Here is a 24,647-nt window from a genome sequence, read left to right on the forward strand (position 1 = left end):
TTGTCTGGTCCAGGTTTCATCACGTCTAGTTAATCATCTTTTCTTTCATCGCTTTAAATGATAATGAGGTGTCTGAGAGGAGGCTGCGTTCAGAATACGAATGAACGTGTCTGCAGTGCCTCGCTCTCGCCCTCCATATCGATCTGCGAGCGATGACGGGAATCCTGATGTGTCCCGTTAGATTCCTCCTGACTCTCCCAATACGACCAGACTGCTGGAAGTCACCTGATGTATCAATTAAGGTTTCTACATTTCACATTTCTTGATGTCTGATATGGTGCGTTCACATTTTTCTTTTTATAGAAATGCCTGTAATAATCCACTTTAGGAGCAACTGTACCTTTTGTGAAGCCTGGTAGAACATCTTATAAGAGATGACCATGGATGCTTTTATTCAGACAATTCGCATCATCGATCAAAGAATTAGCAAAAACAGAAAGTATTTATTGTTTCCACTAAATCTTAAACACATGTTATGTCATTCTTTCCTTACATACTGCTACGCCCAGACCTAGGGGAGCCTAGGCGCAGCATACAATGCACTCTCCCCACTCCCACGAACACGGACGCCAAAACAGAGAAAGCGTTTGGTACATTTATTTACCCAAAGTTATTACACACCGGAGTAGCAACACCACGAAACAAAGAAAGCTTTTAACACAAAATCTTACCTATCAAATGAGAAAAAGAATCGTACCTACTCTAATGCAAAAAACAGGAGGAAACAAATTATCCAGAAGGGAAAAAAGGAAAGGTTTTGCACTCCTAAGCAAAATAAATAAAGCGTGTCTAACAAAGACAGGTTTAGAAGCTTTTCTACACAGTCTCCCAACACGAGAGAAAGGACCGGAATACGGTATAAATAAGCAATCAGTGTAACAGGACAGACATCGCGCGCAGATGTGTGTTGGGAGGAGGAGAAGTCGAGTCGGAGAGAGGCCGAGGAACTGATAAATATCCTCTCCTTCAGGTGGACCAATCAGCAGGTTGAAGGTAGCTAATCAGCTTAACGGGCACCACCTGTTGCTCACACACACACACACACACTTCGTAACAATACCTACTTACTTACACCTACTGTAAGCGCTTAAAACTGCTCTCATTATTATATGTTTTTAAAATTATCACCTCGTCCCCATGCAGCTCTTCTTCCATCTCTTCTCTTATTCTTCAGGTTTTCGGACGCATTTCTACTATTTTGATTAAGTCTAACCGCTTTGTGTTCTTTTTTCAATACACCTGTAATGCTAGCGGCCAAGCACCAACCAGCCAACACGTGATATAAGCAGTTAGTATTTGGCAAGCTGGAAGGACGGTGCATATTGGACTAACATCCGTCAGGTGGATAGGACTCTAAATGAATGCTAATGTTCTTTGTTTTTGCACAACAAGTAAACATGTTATTTAAATGGCGTCTCATCAGCCATAGTATATGATGCCGCCATAGGAAGGTGTCAATGTTGCATTCAAAGCATGAGTGCCAACATAATTGATGATACAGCTGTTAATGCTGCAAACGACCATGGGTAAGGGGCTGGGGTATCATTTAAAGGTCCCATGTCACGGCCATTTCTACTGATCATATTTCCATTGCTGAGGTCGACGAGAATAGATTTACATTGTTCCAAACTCACATTGGTTTCTCACAGCATCTCTGTATAGCATGTGTATTCACTCTCCTGCCGAGTCTTCATCATGAGCCTGAGTCTTCATCATGAGCCTGAGTCTTCATCATGAGCCTGAGTCTTCATCATTAGCCTGAGTCTTCATCGTGAGCCTGAGTCTTCATCGTGAGCCTGAGTCTTCATCGTGAGCCTGAGTCTTCATCGTGAGCCTGAGCCTGAGTCTTCATCGTGAGCCTGAGTCTTCATCGTGAGCCTGAGTCTTCATCGTGAGCCTGAGTCTTCATCGTGAGCCTGAGTCTTCATCATGAGCCTGAGTCTTCATCATGAGCCTGAGTCTTCATCATTAGCCTGAGTCTTCATCATTAGCCTGAGTCTTCATCATTAGCCTGAGTCTTCATCATGAGCCTGAGTCTTCATCATTAACCTGAGTCTTCATCATTAGCCTGAGTCTTCATCATTAGCCTGAGTCTTCATCATATCTGATTGATTGGTTGATTTACTTTAGCACATGATTAGCCGAGCAGGTAAATAACAAGAAAGTGTGAAGTTAGGTATCCAGATTTCTGCCTGAAACCCTTTCTACCAATATACTCTCCACTAAGGAATAGTCTCAATGAAAGTCTCTGAGGACCTGGGGGAGGAGAGGCTTCAGGCGAACATCAGAGCGGACACATCTCCTCGGGATTTGTTCTACCAGCCTCATTCTTGTCTTTTGTTACGGTTGCATAAGAGTGTTGAAACTATTGGCCTCTTCGGGGAAAGCAGGAGCAGATCGTTTGAAAGGCCATTCTTTATCCCAGATTAGACCAAACTATTTAACATATTAGCGTCAGTCAGTATTCACTCCTCACAGTTATCACGTCCTCCACTGAAATACAAGATACCATCACACATGAATTACTGTGATGTGTCGATCGTTCCCTCATTCAGTCGAATTTCCATTCATTTGTTGTGTCCCAGTAGTCGATGCTTTTATGGTGTTGTGTTACATACTCCATCCTCGTGTGTCATGAATAATGGTGGGAAATGTCATTTAACATTACAGCCATTTTCCCCCAGCTCTAATTGTCCTTGGAAAGCAGCGATCGCTACGCGCTATAACAGAAATCGCTCCCCATTCATCAGCAGGCATAATAAGCTTCATTATGCGAACAATGCTGTCAAGGACAATGCAATAGTTCAGGGTATTTTTAGAGCATGTTGCACAGATGAATATAGTGGCAGTAGTGCTGCACTCAAGCTGAGGGAGATATGAAGAGTTTCTGTTTATCTTTTAGGGGAAAAGTCCAGTCTGTATGGAAATAAATCTTTCAACACATCTACTTCTTATGGCTGTATCTGAGAGTCTCCATAACACCATGAATACTAATAAAATACCACTTCTCTTCCAATACAACTGGAACATCTTGGATTTGGACATGAATTCTCGATATAGCCGCAAGACATTTACCGTACTTTTCGGACTATAACGCGCACCTGCATATAAGCTGCAGCAGCTAACTTGTCCGTCTGTCTTGCTCTCGTTCTGTCTCTCGGTTCCACTTTTACTTTGGCGCGCGACCTGTCTCACTCTTTCCCGGCCTCCAGCTTTTCCTGCTGGGGCCCGCCCCTTAGAGGTGGCGGGCGCGGACCGGTCCTAGAGCCCGTAGAGTTAAAGGTGGTTAATTTTACCTGTAAAATCCATAGATTTAGGAGGTTCCCTAGTGGCCGTTAGCTGTACAAAAAAAATGGGGGAAAAAAGTCGCGGTTTATAGTCCGAAAAGTACGGTACTTCTTATGTCTGTATCTGAGAGTCTCCATAACACCATGAATACTAATACAATACCACTTCTCTTCCAATACAACTTGAACATCTTGGATTTAGATATAATTCTCGATATAGCCGCAAGACATTTACTTGTTGATGCTTCTTGACTTTTATTCAAGATTCAAGGCTTTTATTGTCAATGGTACTGATAATAGTGCAAGTAAATAAAATAAAATATAATAGAAATAGTGCAGAATAGTCTTTATACAAGTAATTGGAATATTGATACATTGCAAACGGATGTTATGGATGTTCTTTCAAAAGTGCAGGTGTTTAACCGTCTTGTGGCCGGTGGGATGAAACTGTCCCTCATTTGTTTCCGACGGTTTTCCACAGGAGCTGGACCAGCAGTTTGAGAAGGAGCGCCTCTCTCTGGAGGAGCAGAAGACGACGCTCCGCCAGCAGCTGGACGAGCTGAGGGAGGAGCTCACCTCCAAACTCAACGCCGCCAACGACGAGGTAGGACGTCTGAAACATTAAATGTGTACCTTCCTTAAGTGTACAACAATGTCAGATCAATAAGAATTTTAAAGGTCACCTATTATGCAAATCCACTTCTCCATGTCTCTTCTACATCACCATGTGTCCCCTCTTCTTCATGTCTCTTCTACATCAACATGTGTCCCCTCTTCTTCATGTCTCTTCTGCATCAGCATGTGTCCCCTCTTCTTCATGTCTCTTCTACATCAACATGTGTCCCCTCTTCTTCATGTCTCTTCTGCATCAGTATGTGTCCCCTCTTCTTCATGTCTCTTCTACATCAACACGTGTCCCCTCTTCTTCATGTCTCTTCTACATCAACATGTGTCCCCTCTTCTTCATGTCTCTTCTACATCAACATGTGTCCCCTCTTCTTCATGTCTCTTCTACATCAACATGTGTCCCCTCTTCTTCATGTCTCTTCTACATCAACATGTGTCCCGTCTTCTTCATGTCTCTTCTACATCAACATGTGTCCCCTCTTCTTCATGTCTCTTCTACATCAAGCTATTAGCTTTTTGATATAGATTTACAAAATACAGTTGTTGGCATTCAGGAATAATGTGGTTGCTAAGTCCCAATGCCTGCATGTTGAAACACAGAGAGAGAGGGAACTATAACCCTTTCCCCCAGAGGTTGGTTTGTCCCTGCTCCTTGAACACATCGTTTCTCTGTGTCTAAACTCACGCCACGTTTATTTCCGTTGTTTGCACTCCAATGTTCTCCTGTGCTTTTAACATCGAGTTAAATTAATATGTGATGCGTGGCAAAACTATGTTGCCACGTCAGCAGAAAGAATATGGACCTGGCTCGTGTAAAAATACGAAGTAGAAAGGCTTATTGAATGCATCTTTGATGGGAATTCCACCTAGCTGAGCATAACATGCTGATGCAGAGTTGTGGTTGCTGCCACACTGAGATGCAGCCTGAAGTCCAGGTTGTGAAAATAATAATAATAATACGTTTATTTAGTATCTTAAAATTAAGACCACAGAAACATGAATACAATAACAACATGAGGCCGTTATTAAGGTCAGCATAAAAACAAAACACAGACCACGTCGAGTCCCGAAAGGAGCAAACAAAAGAACAGAACGCATCACACACATCTCAAGTAGAAACAAAAGCTTCTACAGAAGGTGCATCTCACTTCGGTTAAATGGATTCCTTGCGTCCCTCACTTGCGTCGTTTCCCTGCGACTAGTCCCTCCCACCAGGGAAGCATGGAGAGACGCAAGGAAACCACGAGAAGCAGGGACATGAGTTTTAAGAGCAATGGGACGTCCGTCCGTTTGTGACGACGCCGCACAGCTGATCGTCTGACAGCAGCCAGATCGGTGCATGCGCTGCCTCGTCCAATCAGTGAGCGATACACAGTAAGGGGGCGGGGCGAGTGTCTGAGGATTTCACCGGAGGATGGTCTGGTGGTTCCTCGGTTGTCGCTCCTCGATCCTCCGGCCACTGGGACGCTACTCAAGATGGCGCAGACAAATCTACTTCCGGTGAGCCCGAGGAGCGAGGAAATGAAAAACAACCGAAGTGAGACGCACCCAGAGACTGCAGAGCGGATGTTTTTAGGGAGAGAGTTGCATAGTATTGGAGCACCACTTGAAAGGTTCTACAACTCCCATAATGCACTGCATGCCTGTATCCATCAGGCTGCACAATCAAGGGCTAAACCCTGTGACCCGCTAATATTTACCTGCCAGTGTGATTATTTAAAATATAAAACAGACTATATTTTACTACCACTGTTTCCTTAAATCAAAATGATGTTATCTAATATCTGGTTTTTTTCAACGAAGTAGAGCCTAAAAGATTAAACGACTAATCTACAATTAAATTGACAGAAAACGTATCGACAACTATTTTGCAACTATTTTGATTTTGTATTTGGGATTGTGGGAAACAGTATTATGATCAGGGGTGCATAACATAACTGGTACGCAGGTACGCATGCGCGGCAACAATCTGAAATGCGTACCGTCACTTATGCCACAAAGCGTACCGACGTACTTGTGAAGCTTTTCCAGAAGGCGGTTAGATCACCGGACGACAGAGTCGGTCTCCGTGTGCACAGACAGGCTGCTGTTAACGTCGGTCTGTACAACGGAACTGTGCCAAAACTACGCCAACCGCCCCCCCCTTTCACTGGAGAACTGCGCTAAAACAGCTGATCACAACGTTCACACTCTGTGGTCACGAAGTACTCCACTAGCCCCCCCCGACTTTCCTGAAGTACTCCACTAGCCCCCCCCCCGACTTTCCTGAAGTACTCCACTAGCCCCCCCCCGACTTTCCTGAAGTACTCCACTAGCCCCCCCCCCGACTTTCCTGAAGTACTCCACTAGCCCCCCCCCCGACTTTCCTGAAGTACTCCACTAGCCCTCCCCCCGACTTTCCTGAAGTACTCCACTAGCCCCCCCCCGTCGACTTTCCTGAAGTACTCCACTAGCCCCCCCCGTCGACTTTCCTGAAGTACTCCACTAGCACCCCCCCTGTTGAAGTTGGAGTACCAAACACTGACTCCAGGTACTCATCTCACTGAGAAAGTTACGTGCACCCCTGATTATGATCTCTCTGTCTGTAAACACAAACTCACAAACTGAAAGATTGACAATAAAGTTGACTCTGACAAAGTGCTGGAGCCACCACTTGAAAGGCACGGTCACCTTGAGTTTTTAGACGAGACCGTGGGACAGCCAGTAGGCCCTGGTTTAAAATGGTTTATTCTCTGTCCACCAAACCCCCCCAGGTGGTCCGGCTGCAGCAGGAGGTGCAGCGGGGGGAGCAGGACATGGGCTCAGCCGATGGAACGATCTGCACCCTGAAGGAGGCGCAGGACAAACTGCTGGAGGAGCTGGACGCCACCAGAGCCCGACTGAGGGAGACCAGCAACCTGCTGACAGCCCTGCAGGTCACACACACACACACACACACACACACACACACACACACACACACACACACACACACACACACACACACACACCTGTTTAACTGTACATGTTATTTTAAATAGCCACAGTCATAACCCCACATTGTTTCAAATTGACTGATACAAAACGGATCCTCATAGTTGAGTTCTTGGATGAATTCATGATGGCCTTTCTTGTTCGATACTTAACGACATAATTAAAGACATGTTTCCTGAGTGGGTTTTTGAAGGACTTGACAGGATGACTGTAATGGCAGCATTTTCTGTTGGCTGTTTAAACTTGTATTCACGCCACAGAGAATGCCAAAAGTTGCACGGCTGCCAACTGAACTAGATTCTTGTTGGATGGAAAACCTTTGAGCAGCATCAGAATACTATCCAATGTCGGTCTGTCTCTGAGTTTGACTGACGTTCTGTTTGTGTTTTCTATGAAGGGTGAGCTAGAGATCCAAAAGCGTCATCATGAAGCCAAAATCATCACCACCAAAGAAGAAGAAAAACTTAAAATGGACAAGATGGCTCTGGAGTTGGAGCTCAAATGGACCGAAACACTCAGGTGTGTGTGTGTGTGTGTGTGTGTGTGTGTGTGTGTGTGTGTGTGTGTGTGTGTGTGTGTGTGTGTGTGTGTGTGTGTGTGTGTGTGTGTGTGTGTGTGTGTGTGTGTGTGTGTGTGTGTGTGTGTGTGTGTGTGTGTGTGTGTGTGTGTGTGTGTGTGTGTGTGTGTGTGTGTGTGTGTGTGTCACCTATAGTCTTTGCCTTAACTTAATTCAGAAGTGGAAGTCTTTCTATTTCACTACATTCCTTTCACTCTGTCACACACACACACACACACACACACACACACACACACACACACACACACCTCACAGTATTGACCGAGATGAATCATTATTCTTGGATAGCTCTGCAACATCTCCGTTCGATGCGATGTTAAAGCCCTCAGCTCAGAGTCTCTGTTTATGCCCTCAGAACTTTTAAATACATTAAAAAAACTCAAATAATAAAATGGACCGTCTGAGGTGTGAACTGATGCACTTTTAACACCGTAGTCAGCATCCTTTAACAACTCTATTAGAGTGTATCTCAGCACTTTGACTAGATGGTTAAAAGCTTTAGATCTCATCGCTAATAACAAATAAGTGGTATGTACTTGTTGCTTTTAAATCACATGTTAATGAGTGGACATTGTATTACTGCTCGGTCGGATAGTTGGGCTTGTATACGTCCAGTGACATGGCTTGAAAGCGACCAGAAGAAGTCACATTGCCCTGTGTACGTAGCTTATAAAACAAACTCTTTTATCCCAAACATTGTTCTTTTTCTAAACCAAGTTCGGGCTTTTTTAATTCACAAATGTAACATGTTTAATTCTACTCTGCACGTCAAAGAAATCGGGTATCCAGCTCATTCCAAAGTCTCTTCAACATCCCATGACTCAATCAGAACAGCTGTGAACATCTCTAACGTCCTGACGCCCGTCCACACACAGGCATGAAACAAATCTTTCAAAGCTTCGCCCGTTCACTTGAATGGGGTGACGTAGAAGATTTTGAATCTTCGCCGAACTGCATTGTGGGGAGCGGAGCATGGCTTTGCAAGCATCGTGAGCTCCCGATGCTTTCGGAGCTGGCATCAACCAATCAAATCCCGTTTATGCAAATCCCGCCAGTACAAGCGCTAGCCAATCAAACCGCGTGCAAGCTGGGAGAGCCAGATCGCAGTTCATTTCCTCATGTTCCAAACGAGAAATTACGGGAGCAAATCACCCGGTTCTTTCCGACCAGAACTATTTACCGGGATACAAACCGGAGGAACCAGGCATGGAGGGAGGTGGCAGAGACAGTGGGTGAAACTGGTAGGTTTTCGCCTGTTTGGGGAGTTTATATCCAGTTTACTTAGTTTCAACATTGCTATTGCTTTGTATGTCGGGGGCGGGAGATTCATGTGATTGGTTGTTGGTCGCGTTGCTCGCAAAAAATCGCCAAGCTGTCAGACACGCCCAGCATCAAGATTTTTCAAGATTTTTTTCATGCCTGTGTGTGGACGGGCTGTAAGGGTTGCTAAAAGGTGGGCATTTGTTTTGGGACTGACCAAGCTTTATGCCCCGGCCACCCGAGGACGAAAACGGTCGTTTGCGTTACTGTTTAGTGTCATATAGACCGTTCGGCCACACGAGGACGACCGAATACGGCACTAAACGACTGCGGAAACGATCACGGGTCCCAAGGTGGATAGAACGGCATACGCAACGCTCTGGGGGGTCCAACGGCTCCGTGTGTACGCCCTATACGATCATTTTCTGATAACGATGAGGCAATAGCCCCGCCTCTCCCCACCTCTGCTGCTCACCCCCGCGTCAAAGTAAACTGCACACTGAATTCAGATTATTTATCTTTCTCTCGATATGGACCTAAACGCGAGTGAAGTCTAATCTGACAGGACGGAGACACGCAGCTCTGCTCACCTGCAGCTCCTCCCGCTGCAGCAAGACACACACTTCAAGTCAGATCATCACCCTTAGCTATTTTAATTACCTCTCAAACTCCCTAAACTAGTTATAAATATGTTTATTTTTACTGTCGGCCGGGTCACTCATTACTGGATCAGCTGCAGCATGAGACAGACACTGGCGCTGTCCGAAGAGAGGGAGGAAAAAGAGAGGCTCCGTGTATTTTATTATTATATTATATAGAGTCGTTATTCATTTGTTTTAAAGCTCAATAAATAACAAAGAAGACCTTTGACCGGCACTTTTATAATTTTGTCGGAAGATTTAAACTTTAATACACGTTGACTGGCGAAAAACTCTGCCCGGTTCCCTCGGCCCCCGCCGCGGAGAATAAACAGAAGGGCAACCATGACAACCATGCTTCTTCGCTGCTCTTGTGGAGGAAGTTACAGCGCCACGTACAGGCTCCTGCATATGTACTGCAGCTTCTCCAGCGGTTGGAGCTAAACGGAGCGGTCTCGTGTGGACAGACACTATCCGGTGAATATTGCGTGTGGACGGAAGCTTGTTTGCGATTGTGTTAATCCTATGCGTTTAGCCGGTTCCGTCCTCGTGTGGCCGCAGCCTCAAGACTCCGTTTACACGAGAACAAAACGGGTTGGATCCGCATAGTTTCTCTTGCGTATAGCCCTTTCGTTTACACGAGGACGTAACAAAACAATAGAAACGGGCCCCACAAACGATAACGGGTCCCAAGGTGGATAGATCTGCAAACGGAACGGGGGGGCAAACGGCTCCGTGTGTACGCCCTATACGATCATTTTCTGATAACGATGAAATAGCCCCGCCTCCCTCTCCCCACGTCTCCTGCTCAGAGATCAGCTGCTGGGCTCTCAGAAGAGGGGGAGGAAAAGAGAGGCTCCGTTCATTATTCTTATATTATTATATAGAGTCGTTATCAATTTGTTTTAAAGCTCAATAAATAACAAAGAAGACCTCTGACCGGCACTTTTCAAATTTTGTCCGTAAGATTTCAACTTTAACGGACATGTTGACCGGCGGAAAAAAACGTTAACGGAAAGTCTGCCGCGCAGTCCCCTCGTCCCTTGGAAGAGATGGAGAGGTGGGTGTTTTTCATCTGCTGGTGGACTACCAGAGAGATGTACAGCAGGAGCACACGCCGTCCACCGCGGAGAATAAACAGAAGGGCAACCATGGCAACCATGCTCCTGGGCCTTCTTCGCTGCTTTTGGTGTATTTTGTGGCGGCAGCAGCGCCTGGCATATGTACTACAGCGTTTCCAGCGGTCTCGTGTGAACGGACACGTTAATTGAGCCGAATGCGTGTGAACGGAAGACTTTTTTGAAAACGGATACGGTGCGTAAACGCAAAGGTTCCCGTGTACATGGGGTCTAAAAAGGGAGCCTAATCAAATGCAAAGGAATAGATATGAATACACAAAAATAGTGACAAAACAACCCTCACTATTAAAGTGGTACGAACTAACAAAAGGAGGCTGTAGGAAAACACAGCTTTAGCATAGAACTTTACAGAAACACATATAGGACTCTTGACATGACGCACACACATTTCCTTACATTAGCTAACACACGATATCACATGTTCTGCCTCTGAATGCTATACTTGTATGTTCCAGATGTCGAAAGTGTACTTATCTCATGACGTCCTTTAGGAGCACCGTACTTTTCGGACTATAAAGCGCACCTGCATATAAGCCGCAGCAGCTAAATTGTCCGTCTGTCTTGCTCTCGTTCTGTCTCTCGGTTCCACTTTTACTTTGGCGCGCTACCTGTCTCACTCTTTTCCGGCCTCCAGCTTTTCCTGCTGGAGCCCGCCCCTTAAAGGTGGCGGGCGCGGACCGGTCCTAGAGCCCGTAGAGTTAAAGGTGGTTACTTTTACCTGTAAAATCCATAGATTTAGGAGGTTCCCTAGTGGCCGTTAGCTGTACAAAAAAAAAGGGGGGAAGAGTCGCGGTTTATAGTCGCGGCCTTGGAGGAAGTGAGTGACCTTGGAGGAAGTGATTTGAGAAGAGAATTAGAGCCATTTATTGGAAATATTTCGCCACAAGGAAGAATTTTTTTTAATAAATACATAAATGGTAGGTAGAAGGCCACTTGCTATGTGAATGAAAATGTTAGTGTGTGTATCTGCCTGCTGACAAGTTGGAAACCTAATTTCCTTAGGTATGTCCTTACAGTTGAAAGCCCACATGTTGCAGGATTTGAATAACCTTTTCAAAAATCGTATTGAATGTTTCTACAAAGAGGAACTCAGGTGGACACAGTAGAATGTATTACAGCAGGTGAGCTGTGGGTATTTAAAGTTGTCAAAGGAATTCAAATTGTGGTTTGAGACACCTTGTAACTTTATATACATTTGTATGTGTACTTTATGAAATCCAGACACTCTAGTGATTAAGCTCAGGATAGTAATTAAGCTTATGTGATATGAACACTATTAGAAAGATGACGTATTGTGAGAACACACATACAGTTTCTCTCCCGCGCACCGCGCCCAGGCTCTGGAACTCTCTGCCTCCGCACATCAAACAGTCTGACTCCATCACGACATTGAAACCCCACCTCAAACCCCACCTGTCTAAACTGGCCTCCTCACTCTAAAACACATTCAACCTGCCATCACAGATCCCCCTCTCACTCGTCACTCCACTCTCTTGTCCTGCCTGTTTCATGCTTCTATGCTGCTGTATTGCCTTGTCGATTCGATTAAATTGTGTTCCGTTTTTGTTTTAGCTGTTTTAACTTTTAAATGCACTGTAAGGCGACCTTGGGTGTCCTGAAAGGCGCCTCGAAATAAAACGTATTATTACTTTAGCCTTTGCAGACCATTTACATGCACACAAACCCATATGCGTATAACACACTACAGAAAAGGGAAAACCATTTGCACGTTGTGGGGGAAACTTCTGAACCAATAGGAAACAGGACTCAGAGAGACGAGGAGAGCTGGAGCTCTGATGGAGTCAGGACTCAGAGACACGAGGAGAGCTGGAGCTCTGATGGAGTCAGGACTCAGAGAGACGAGGAGAGCTGGAGCTCTGATGGAGTCAGGACTCAGAGACACGAGGAGAGCTGGAGCTCTGATGGAGTCAGGACTCAGAGACACGAGGAGAGCTGGAGCTCTGATGGAGTCAGGACTCAGAGACACGAGGAGAGCTGGAGCTCTGATGGAGTCAGGACTCAGAGAGACACGAGGAGAGCTGGAGCTCTGATGGAGTCAGGACTCAGAGAGACACGAGGAGAGCTGGAGCTCTGATGGAGTCAGGACTCAGAGAGACACGAGGAGAGCTGGAGCTCTGATGGAGTCAGGACTCAGAGACACGAGGAGAGCTGGAGCTCTGATGGAGTCAGGACTCAGAGACACGAGGAGAGCTGGAGCTCTGATGGAGTCAGGACTCAGAGAGACACGAGGAGAGCTGGAGCTCTGATGGAGTCAGGACTCAGAGAGACACGAGGAGAGCTGGAGCTCTGATGGAGTCAGGACTCAGAGACACGAGGAGAGCTGGAGCGCTGATGGAGTCAGGACTCAGAGACACGAGGAGAGCTGGAGCTCTGATGGAGTCAGGACTCAGAGAGACACGAGGAGAGCTGGAGCTCTGATGGAGTCAGGACTCAGAGAGACACGAGGAGAGCTGGAGCTCTGATGGAGTCAGGACTCAGAGACACGAGGAGAGCTGGAGCTTTGATGGAGTCAGGACTCAGAGAGACACGAGGAGAGCTGGAGCTCTGATGGAGTCAGGACTCAGAGAGACACGAGGAGAGCTGGAGCTCTGATGGAGTCAGGACTCAGAGACACGAGGAGAGCTGGAGCTCTGATGGAGTCAGGACTCAGAGAGACACGAGGAGAGCTGGAGCTCTGATGGAGTCAGGACTCAGAGACACGAGGAGAGCTGGAGCTCTGATGGAGTCAGGACTCAGAGAGACACGAGGAGAGCTGGAGCTCTGATGGAGTCAGGACTCAGAGACACGAGGAGAGCTGGAGCTTTGATGGAGTCAGGACTCAGAGACACGAGGAGAGCTGGAGCTCTGATGGAGTCAGGACTCAGAGACACGAGGAGAGCTGGAGCTCTGATGGAGTCAGGACTCAGAGACACGAGGAGAGCTGGAGCTCTGATGGAGTCAGGACTCAGAGAGACACGAGGAGAGCTGGAGCTCTGATGGAGTCAGGACTCAGAGACACGAGGAGAGCTGGAGCTCTGATGGACTCAGGACTCAGAGACACGAGGAGAGCTGGAGCTCTGATGGAGTCAGGACTCAGAGACACGAGGAGAGCTGGAGCTCTGATGGAGTCAGGACTCAGAGACACGAGGAGAGCTGGAGCTCTGATGGAGTCAGGACTCAGAGAGACACGAGGAGAGCTGGAGCTCTGATGGAGTCAGGACTCAGAGAGACACGAGGAGAGCTGGAGCTCTGATGGAGTCAGGACTCAGAGACACGAGGAGAGCTGGAGCTCTGATGGAGTCAGGACTCAGAGAGACACGAGGAGAGCTGGAGCTCTGATGGAGTCAGGACTCAGAGACACGAGGAGAGCTGGAGCTTTGATGGCAAACACTGACGGTGTATTTGGAGCTTCGGCCGGAGAATTCACAAGACATGTCACGGTTGAGATGCCACAATCAATTCTGAGGGTTCTCCTCTCTGGTAGGAGGTTTTAACTAGTTCGGAGTGTAATCATCAACATTCTTCATCAGCGAAACTAAACAAATATGGACCCTGAATCTAACTAGAGCTCTCGTCCATAGAAACCCACGTAACAGAAAACCTCCGTAACAGAAAAGAAGGGCATCCAGATGTCCCTGAACAGTAAACTACCTCACGGCGGCTTGTGCTCCGTCATAAGCTGGAACAACAATGCGCCCAAGCTGACCCTCCTTAAGAGAGATAGCAGCAATACCCAAGGCCGTAGACCTATGCCGTGGGAAGGAGACGGTGAAAGGAGAAAATTATACATTTTGCAAGACAGTAAACAACAAGGGAAAAGAAAACACACCGTATTAGCTGTGAAATCACTCACCACACTACTGTCATAATGATTTTGTTAAAACATAGATAAAACAATATGACTTGGGTACACAGTGGTTGTGATTAAATGTATGTCTCATACTGTAATGAATAAAAAGAAGGCGTGTATTCAGCCTGGATTGAGCATCATCAGCAGCAGAGCGTGTGCTGAAGATAAAAGCAGGATTATTAACCAGCTCTGGTGTGAACTAGTAGCCGCCGCAGAGACATCAGTACCGATGTTTCATGATCAGACGTCTTACAGCCTGTGAGTCTCTGGCAGCTGGTCGTTGCTGTCGGAGGAGAGGGGTGTATTCTGGAAGTTATGAAGGCATGCACGAGGATGTCAGTGTCTTAACTGAGAACATGTGCCTCGTATCTCGCAGGATCAGCCAATTATCCAACGTTATCCCCATGCTTCCTCCGTCTCCTGACAGGTCCTTCACCCACTTTCCTTTACCTCTCTCCATCTGCCCAGACGCTAGCAACGCTTATTAGGAAGACCAGAGCTCTTTGAAGCCCAAGGGGGGGGTGTGTGTGTGTGTGTGTGTGTCTGACACTTTCTGGCTGTCTAAGTGTCAAAGAAACGTGTTTGCCTCGATACTTCGTTTAACAGCTGCCATCTCCACTCCTACACAGCTATTACATTGACACACACACACACACACACACACACACACACACACACACACACACACACACACACACACACAGCCATGCAAAAAGCTGTTGGTCTCTCAATATATGCAGTGTTCAATGTAAAAGGACCATTTATTATTCCCTTGAAGCAGATATTGAGCTCTCATAAGATTGACTGAGACTTTCATTGTACCAGATATTGTTGTGAGCCATTTAAAAAAAGTCATGTCAACAAAAAAAACAAAATGTGCATTGAAAAAAACGCATTATGTTCTGAGAGATTCAATCAATCAATCAATGTTTATTTATATAGCCCAATATCACAAAAGTTACATTTGTCTCAGTGGTCTTCACAGTGTGAGATTAAGAGCTTTTAGAAATAGAACCAATGGTTTTAGTGATTAAGGAATTGTATTAAACTCCACTTGCAGTTCGTTGAGTCTTTATAATTGTATGTAAATGTAGCCGTTATCAAAGACTTCCGAAGTCATCCTTAAATCTCATTTGCAACTTCAGCAAAGTCCGAGCCAACTTAGATGGACCATAAATCAAAGCTGCAATGCAAATATTTGTGGTTATATGGTCCAAAGCTCCACTGTTTTCTCTTCTACTGTAGCATCGTCTTTAGCTGCAGAAATAATCTGTTTACATTGTGAATCATTGGTTTATTCCTATTTGGAAATTGTAAAAATCATGTCATTACTATCAGATATATACACTTGTTTTTATTAAATGTAGGGCTCTACAGAAGTCTACTATGATTTAAGGTCTGGGCTTCTCTTTAGCTGTTCTGCCTTTAACAAACAGTCACATGTACATTGTTCATGTATCACATGGTTATTTTTTATTGTACTGATTATTCATGTATAGGCTTTCTTTACTCTATTGGCTTGTTGGAAACTTCAATTAACAGTTCCATAAAGAAACAATGCATGTTGTTGTTTTGTCGATCGCAGTATAAGCTATGCTCTCAAACGTGTGTGTGTGTGTGTGTGTGTGTGTGTGTGTGTGTGTGTGTGTGTGTGTGTGTGTGTGTGTGTGTGTGTGTGTGTGTGTGTGTGTGTGTGTGTGTGTGTGTGTGTGTGTGTGTGTGTGTGTGTGTGTGTGTGTGTGTGTGTGTGTGTGTGTGTGTGTGTGTGTGTGTGTGTGTGTGTGTGTGTGTGTGTGTGTGTGTGTGTGTGTGTGTGTGTGTGTGTGTGTGTGTGTGTGTGTGTGTGTGTGTGTGTTGCAGGCAGGAGTGTAAGAAGCTGCGTGAGGAGCTGAGAGAGGACCATGAAGAGGACAAGGCGTTGGCGCTGAGTCAGCTGGCTCAGAGCAAAGAGCAGGAGCTGAGCAGCGCCAGGGAGAGCTGGCAGAGGAAGGTGGAGGATCTGCTGGAGCAGGTAGGACTTTCACAGATCAACGATCAAAGGTTCTATTGTCATATGCACAAAGCTGCAGTGTAGAAATGGCATTCTGCCTCACTCTGCCTCACTCTACCTCACTCTGCCTCTCTCTACCTCACTCTAACTCACTCTACCTCACTCTACCTCTCTCTGTCTCACTCTACCTCACTCTGCCTCACTCTACCTCTCTCTGTCTCACTCTACCTCACTCTGCCTCTCTCTGTCTCACTCTACCTCTCTCTACCTCTCTCTGTCTCTCTCTGTCTCACTCTACCTCTCTCTACCTCTCTCTGTCTCACTCTGCCTCTCTCTACCTCTCTCTGCCTCACTCTACCTCACTCTGCCTCACTCTGCCTCACTCTACCTCACTCTGCCTCACTCTGTCTCACTCTACCTCACTCTGTCTCACTCTACCTCACTCTGCCTCACTATGTCTCACTCTGCCTCACTATGTCTCACTCTGCCTCACCTCTCTCTGTCTCACTCTACCTCACTCTGTCTCACTCTGCCTCACTATGCCTCACTCTGCCTCACTCTGCCTCACTCTACCTCACTCTGCCTCACTCTACCCCACTCTGTCTCACTCTGCCTCACTCTGCCTCACTCTACCTCACTGTCTCACTATGTCTCACTCTGCCTCACTCTGCCTCACTATGTCTCACTCTGTCTCACTATGTCTCACTCTACCTCACTCTACCTCACTCTGTCTCACTCTACCTCACTCTGTCTCACTCTGCCTCACTCTGTCTCACTCTGCCTCACTCTGTCTCACTCTGCCTCACTCTACCTCACTCTGTCTCACTCTGTCTCACTCTGCCTCACTCTACCTCTCTATGCCTCACTCTTGCCTCACTCTTGTCTCACTCTACCTCACTCTGCCTCACTCTACCTCTCTATGCCTCACTCTACCTCACTCTGTCTCACTCTACCTCACTCTGCCTCACTATGTCTCACTCTACCTCACTCTACCTCACTATGCCTCACTCTGCCTCACTCTGCCTCTCTATGCCTCACTCTGCCTCACTCTGCCTCTCTATGCCTCACTCTACCTCACTCTGCCTCACTCTACCTCACTCTGCCTCTCTATGCCTCACTATGTCTCACTCTGTCTCACTATGTCTCACTCTACCTCACTCTACCTCACTCTGTCTCACTCTACCTCACTCTGTCTCACTCTGCCTCACTCTGTCTCACTCTGCCTCACTCTGTCTCACTCTGCCTCACTCTACCTCACTCTGTCTCACTCTGCCTCACTCTACCTCTCTATGCCTCACTCTTGCCTCACTCTTGTCTCACTCTACCTCACTCTGCCTCACTCTACCTCTCTATGCCTCACTCTACCTCACTCTGTCTCACTCTACCTCACTCTGCCTCACTATGTCCCACTCTACCTAACTCTACCTCACTCTACCTCACTATGCCTCACTCTGCCTCACTCTGCCTCTCTATGCCTCACTCTACCTCACTCTGCCTCACTCTACCTCACTCTGCCTCACTCTACCTCACTCTGCCTCTCTATGCCTCACTCTACCTCACTCTACCTCACTATGCCTCACTCTACCTCTCTCTATGCCTCACTCTACCTCACTCTACCTCACTCTGCCTCTCTATGCCTCACTCTACCTCACTCTGCCTCACTCTGCCTCACTCTTCGTCACTCTGCCTCACTCTGCGTCACTCTTCGTCACTCTGCCTCACTCTTCGTCACTCTGCCTCACTCTACCTCACTCTTCCTCTCTATGCCTCACTCTACCTCACTCTGCCTCACTCTTGCCTCACTCTACCTCACTCTACCTCACTATGCCTCACTCTGCCTCACTCTACCTCACTATGCCTCACTCTACCTCTCTCTGTCTCACTATGCCTCACTCTACCTCACTCTGCCTCACTCTACCTCACTATTGCCTCTCTGTCTCACTCTACCTCACTATTGCCTCTCTGTCTCACTCTACCTCACTCTGCCTCACTCTACCCCACTCTGCCTCACTCTGCCTCACTCTACCTCACTATGCCTCACTATGCCTCACTCTACCTCACTATGCCTCACTCTGCCTCACTCTACCTCACTCTACCTCACTATTGCCTCTCTGTCTCACTCTGCCTCACTCTGCTTCACTCTACCTCTCTCTGTCTCACTCTGCCTCACTCTACCTCTCTCTACCTCTCTCTGCCTCACTCTGCCTCACTCTGCCTCACTCTACCTCTCTCTACCTCTCTCTGCCTCACTCTGCCTCACTCTACCTCACTCTGCCTCTCTCTGCCTCACTCTACCTCTCTCTGCCTCACTCTACCTCTCTCTGCCTCACTCTGCCTCACTCTGCCTCACCTCACTCTGCCTCACTCTACCTCACTCTGTCTCACTCTGTCTCACTCTACCTCTCTCTGCCTCACTCTGCCTCACCTCACTCTGCCTCACTCTACCTCACTCTTGCCTCTCTCTGTCTCACTCTGCCTCACCTCACTCTACCTCACTCTGTCTCACTCTGTCTCACCCTGTCTCACTCTGTCTCACTCTACCTCACTCTGTCTCACTCTACCTCACTCTGCCTCTCTCTACCTCTCTCTGTCTCAATCTGCCTCACCTCACTCTGTCTCAATCTGCCTCACTCTTCCTCACTCTGCCTGACTCTCAGGCTCATTATTTAACATTGTGATGAACACACAGGAGCAGGCAGTCACTGTTAATGACGAATGCTAATGTAGCATGACTTAACGCTCCTGTGGTCATCGTACACACATACACACACACACACACACACACACACACACACACACACACACACACACACACACACACACACAGGGTCAGCAGTTGTATTAATGTTAATTTCTGCACACATGATGTCCTTAGACGACATGCAGTGATTAATGTTTATTTATTTACTTGTTGATTACTCGTTTACTACATTTGTCAAAGCACGGCAGCAGGTGTTCAGCCTCTTGATTGATGTACAGGCAGGGTGGGCTGATACCATTTTGCTAAAGTACAAGATGAACTATTATTTGGAGTTGAATCGCAATGTGTGCGAGTAAAATATCCAAATTACAAGTGATGCAGTATTAATGTTTCAAAAGACATTTAAAATTCAGTATTGTTGAGGTGCAGAGGTCCAAAATGTTATTATACACATTTGAGAAATACATTTTCATCGTGTACAGATCCTCCCAAAAACATCACACCATGATCATGTTGATTTATTATTTACAATTACAATAACAAATAACCTCTCATATCGTAAATAATATCCCTTTTTCAAAACGTTCAAGAAATAATGTGTACATCATGGACTGTAAAAGAAAGCCACCATTTTGTAAGTCACCCATGGACTTTTCATGCACATATAACCTGTGTTAGTAAATCCATCCACTACGTTGTAAAGGCAAATCAGGTTTATTCACATTTCAACACAAGGCAATGAATTGCGCTTAATAAAAAACATTAAAGGCATTAAGATTGCTTTAAAAACACTGTCAAAATACATGAATAAAAGTGGCAGTGCAGTGTAAGATATGAACAGTTATTAGATGTAATAAAAGGCGGCAGCAAACAGAAAAGTCTTCAGCTTTGATTCAAAAGAGAAAGCGTGTTATTCTTTATCACATCAGCGTTATTGGAATACACAGATACAGCAGGTTGAGCAAGGTTGTCCTTATTTATCTCGACATTTTCCCACATACTCATTATCTGAAGTCGTCTAGACAGACTCATTTGATGAATCGTGCTGTTTCTCTCCAACAATTTGCTCTAGTGCTGCCCTACACATTAGCCAGAGCTCATTATGTCCTGCAGTGAACTGAACAAATGTGTTCACTTAGAGAAAGAAACTTTATTGCTTGTGGCTTTAAATAATGATCTTAATATCCTTTGCTTGAACCTAATTGATTACCACCAGTGCTCTGCCCTTATAAGTACACATCCAAGATAGGAAGGATAAGTAGCAGCATTATGGAAGTGAATATATGAAATTAGCCGCAAGTAATAAAAGTTAGAAGTAGTTAACAGTCTATACAGCATTACATAGGACATATTATATACATTTTTGTACTTAGTGTCTCTACTGTGACATGTCTCCATGCTCTCATGTTCAAAAAGCTCTTTATTGTTCTCATACTGCCTGTGCTGCAGCACCTCTTTTCACCCTCTGTCTGTAACCAGAGCCCAGGGTGATCTGATTGGTTAGCTCAGTGTTTCTCAAACTTTTTCATACCAAGGACCACTTAACCAATAAAAAAACACTCGCGGACCACCTAACTCCACAAATGTCCAAAAACACATCGTTTTTTACAAATTGCCTGAAAATGGCACAAACAAGTGGCAACATGTGTAATGAAGGTGTTTATCATGGTATCATGGGCTATATTATGCAATGGAAAGTGAAACTTAAGCTCGCTCCATTGCGGAGATATTCCCGCGAGAGTGCGAAAAACTTGAATTAATTAATTAATTAATTTAAAATGTGAAATGTTACCAATATACTCACGGACCACTAGGGGGCGCTCACGGACCACCAGTGGTCCGCGGACCACACTTTGAGAAGCACTGGGTTAGTTGGTCGGCTCTGTTGTGATTGGTCAACTGCTTAGAGATGTCCCGACCCTTATCACGTACAATGTGTTGGAGCGCTAGCCAATAGAAGCACGAGTGTTTCATAGTGATGTCACAAATAACTGAAGTAAACAAAGGAGTCCAATGGAGGCGTTTCAGGCAGGGGGGAAACACACAGATTTGAGCTTTTGAAGACCATTTACATGCACACAAACCTATAGAACACACTAAAGGAAAAGGAAAAACTCATCATAGGGCCTCTTTAAGTATTGCATTAAAATAAATGTGCCAGTTATAAAAAGTGTATATATTGCACAGGGTTATTGTGTAGTAATATAGCCCATATTGTGTGGTGGTCTTCCAGGGGCCGTTGTAGTTATACATTCCTACCTAAGAACTTACCTGCAATACTTCCTCCTCCTCCACCTGTCTAACATTGTTGGGAAAATACTGAATGTCCTCTTCCAATATCAGAGTACACATGATAACAAAGACCCAACTGTGTACATGACGTGAAATGTTAAGTATTCAGAGAAAGTCCGAATTTTGAGATTTTGAGAAAAAAAGTCAGAATTTTGAGAAAAAAGTCAGAATTTTTATGAAAAAAGTCAGATTTTGACAGGATGTATGATTACCGAGAAGAACCGGTATTCCTCCATCTTGTGACTGTGTAACTCCCTCTCTTGGATATCAGCATGTGAAGGACACTGCTCAGGAACTAGTTGATGCTCTGTATGTGATGACTGCTTCCATTCTGGAGAGGATCACAGACACATGGATCCTGATAGTGAAGCTCAACCCGGTGACCAGTGATATTTTTCTAACAAACATGTATGACGTTGTGTCCCTGTGCAGATCTCCCTGCTGAAGCAGAGTCTGGAGATGCAGCTGTCTCAGTCGCAGTCGTCTCTGCAGCAGCTGCAGCAGCAGTTCAGTCAGGAGAGGGAGCACCTGAGGCTGCAGCTGGACGAGCTGCAGACGGAGCACCAGAGGAGGCAGCAGCGCCTGCAGGAGCTGCACCTCAGCTCCATGCAGGACATGGAGCACGCCCGCAAGAGGGACCTGAAGGTGGGCGGAGCCAGACATGCACTCAAACACGTGTTTATAAACAGTACTTTCCTAAGATTTGAAATAATACCAAATACCGTGCAAGGACAAATTCATGTTTAACTGGCACATTGCTGCTTTATTGAGAACGTTACTCCGTCTATCTTTGGAATCATGTAAGACACTTTGCATGAATGTGTATTTCATGCTTGTGGATGCACTTGTTTACCCTCGTGCAAGTTAGTAAGCCAGAAACACAAACATAGCTCTACTAGTGGTCAAACATAGAGCTGAGTTGAAACTGGATTTTCTTTAGCATCCTTTAAGTGTTTTGATAAAGATTTTGACCCTATGGAATGTGCTGTGTGGAAGAAATGACCTCAAACTAATCACATATTTACGTTACATATTACCTAGCATTGCTTACATTTGTTTAATATAAGATTTTGCCCCATATATGGACTGAGAAGGAGAAAAAAGAACCTCAAACATATCTTTCTTGCTATAAGCATCTGCAAAAAGATAATATACTTCGATATATAATTTGATAGTTCCATATATACAATACTTTTAGGGATATTTGTAACTAAAAAGATCTGGAAATAGCCAAAAATGTTGCCAATATGAGATGTTTTCTATGACATGCATCCCTTAAATTTGTTTAATACAAATATTTCACTGAGTGAGGACTGAGAAGGAGAAAAAATGACTTTGGACATATCTTTCCTTCAATGAAAAACTGGATTAAGATCAGATGGATTGATATATCAGCCTCACATGTTTAAGTAGCTTTTGTCAAAAGGTCAAGCAGGATATTTTTGGCAGCATTTAGTAACAATGCAATCAGAAATCACTACACAGGTGATACAGCCTGAGAGAAATACTGCAGGCAATCAGAGTGCTGGGACGCTGCAAAAGTACACTAAGAAGTGACCTCAGCACCATGGAGAGCTACTGCATGCCTGCAGGGATAAATGAGCACCATGGACAGAGATCTGATGTACAACAATGGGAGCATTTATCATGGAAAGTTAACTAGAATAGTGGCTGAGGAAATGTGAGACCACTGCAGTAAAGCAAAACCAGAGAAACCGGCATTTCAGTACACTCAATCCTCATTATGATGGAAGCACTGGAGGCCTTTACTGGCACCATCACAGTTAGGCAAGGCAAGTTTAAAGGGGACCTATCATGCAAAATGCACTTTGTGATGTCTTATACATAACTATGTGTCCCCGGTGTGTCGGGGAACTCACGCAGCGTCAGAAAATAAAACCCTCTCTCTTTTCCTCCGTACCCAAATCTCTAAAAACGGGGAACAACGGAGCTGATCCAGATTTGCGTCCGATATGACGTAATATCTGAAATGTGGACCCACGGGCCAATCAGAAACGTTGCTATCGGAAACAATGCCCGACTGTTTTGGACGTAATATGGTCGGTGTTTACATTAGCATCGCTAACACTCGGAGCTAACCTGTGCTGGAGAGCATGTGTGTGAAGAAGCAGGAAGTAAAAAGGAACTCACCTTGTGGTATAACCGGCCAGAGAGAAAGCCTTTGAGCTCCAGACTGTTTCAGAGAGGATCCTTGATAATCCATGATATGGTGTTTCATCACGGCAGCATTTAGTTTAGACAGTAGCTGCCGGGTCCTGCATAAGCTCCGCCCCCTCCTTTTTTATTTTAATCAATTTTTTTTTTTTTAAACCTTTATTCCCCAAATCAGCACTTTTGAAACAGGAAGTGAAATAGAGGGATGTGAGGCGTGGCTAGAATGACTGATCTGTTTGGTATTTTGAGCAAAACACTTCATAGACATGTTTTTTATATATTTGTATATATCTGAGACCCATGCTATTGCCTACAAATAGCATGATAGGTGACCTTTAAATATATATAGCGCTCGTCAACACAAGGCAATTCAAAGTGCTTTACAAAAATGAAAGACATTAAGAGCATAAAACACATTAGAAACTTTAAAAAGCAAAGATAATAAAACGTGAGTAACACAGGTACATGAATACAAGGTACAGTGCAGTGTGAGATGTGAATAGTTCAATTAAAAGCAGCGGCAAAAAGAAAAGTCTTCAGGGGACCTGCAGGCTTTCCCGTGAAATGATAGTTCTTTTGACACTTTTCTAACCTTTTTAAGTTAGCGAACAAAGTATGACTAATTCAATAATTAAATCCAATTAATATATGCATTTCAAAGAACCTTCAGACTATGATCTGAGGCTTGTCAAGGTTAGCGTGGCAGTGATTCATCATCCCTCACAGCAGACGGTTTCCACATCCAGACGCTCTTCTGACAGCTCCACGTTTTCCCCCTCTTATAATGTCAAAATATGCACAAACAAAGCAACATACACACGCCTCGAGGTGCCCAAGGAAATGTTCCTCACCGCTAATCCCACCATATCGCACTCAAGGTCGATTTGGAGGAGCGAAACATCACAATCCCCAAATCCCCTCTCCGACGCTGTAATTGTGTTAATGCTCGAGGCTGAATGGAGGTCAGGGAACGGCGTCCTCGTGATGGCGGTATGAATAAGGGCAAGTGTGTGTTTGAGTGGGGAGAAGGAACATCACCTCTGAGTCACTCACCGTTCTTAAAAACTCAGAAGTCTTCATTATTTATTTCCGTGTAAACCAAAGTGACATTCACCTCCTGTTATGTATCTCTCCTACT

General features: G+C 45.3%; 1 protein-coding gene across 6 annotated transcripts in view; it reads left to right on the top strand.

The window, feature by feature from the left end:
• fam184ab (family with sequence similarity 184 member Ab) overlaps positions 1 to 24,647 on the top strand; it is a 164,644-nt gene that overhangs the window by 76,926 nt on the left and 63,071 nt on the right. For all 6 annotated transcript variants that reach the window (XR_004551216.2, XR_004551217.2, XR_004551218.2 and 3 more), the window contains exons 10-14: positions 3,769 to 3,891; positions 6,668 to 6,829; positions 7,285 to 7,406; positions 16,212 to 16,362; positions 21,767 to 21,979. Coding sequence is in view for 3 of the 6 variants with exons in the window: in XM_034076385.1 (XP_033932276.1) it covers positions 3,769 to 3,891; positions 6,668 to 6,829; positions 7,285 to 7,406; positions 16,212 to 16,362; positions 21,767 to 21,979 (771 nt within the window). In the remaining 3 variants the exon portion in view is untranslated. The remainder of the gene's footprint in view (positions 1 to 3,768; positions 3,892 to 6,667; positions 6,830 to 7,284; positions 7,407 to 16,211; positions 16,363 to 21,766; positions 21,980 to 24,647) is intronic.

This window comes from Pseudochaenichthys georgianus, chromosome 24 (genome assembly GCF_902827115.2).
Source record: "Pseudochaenichthys georgianus chromosome 24, fPseGeo1.2, whole genome shotgun sequence".
Lineage (NCBI taxonomy): Eukaryota > Metazoa > Chordata > Actinopteri > Perciformes > Channichthyidae > Pseudochaenichthys > Pseudochaenichthys georgianus.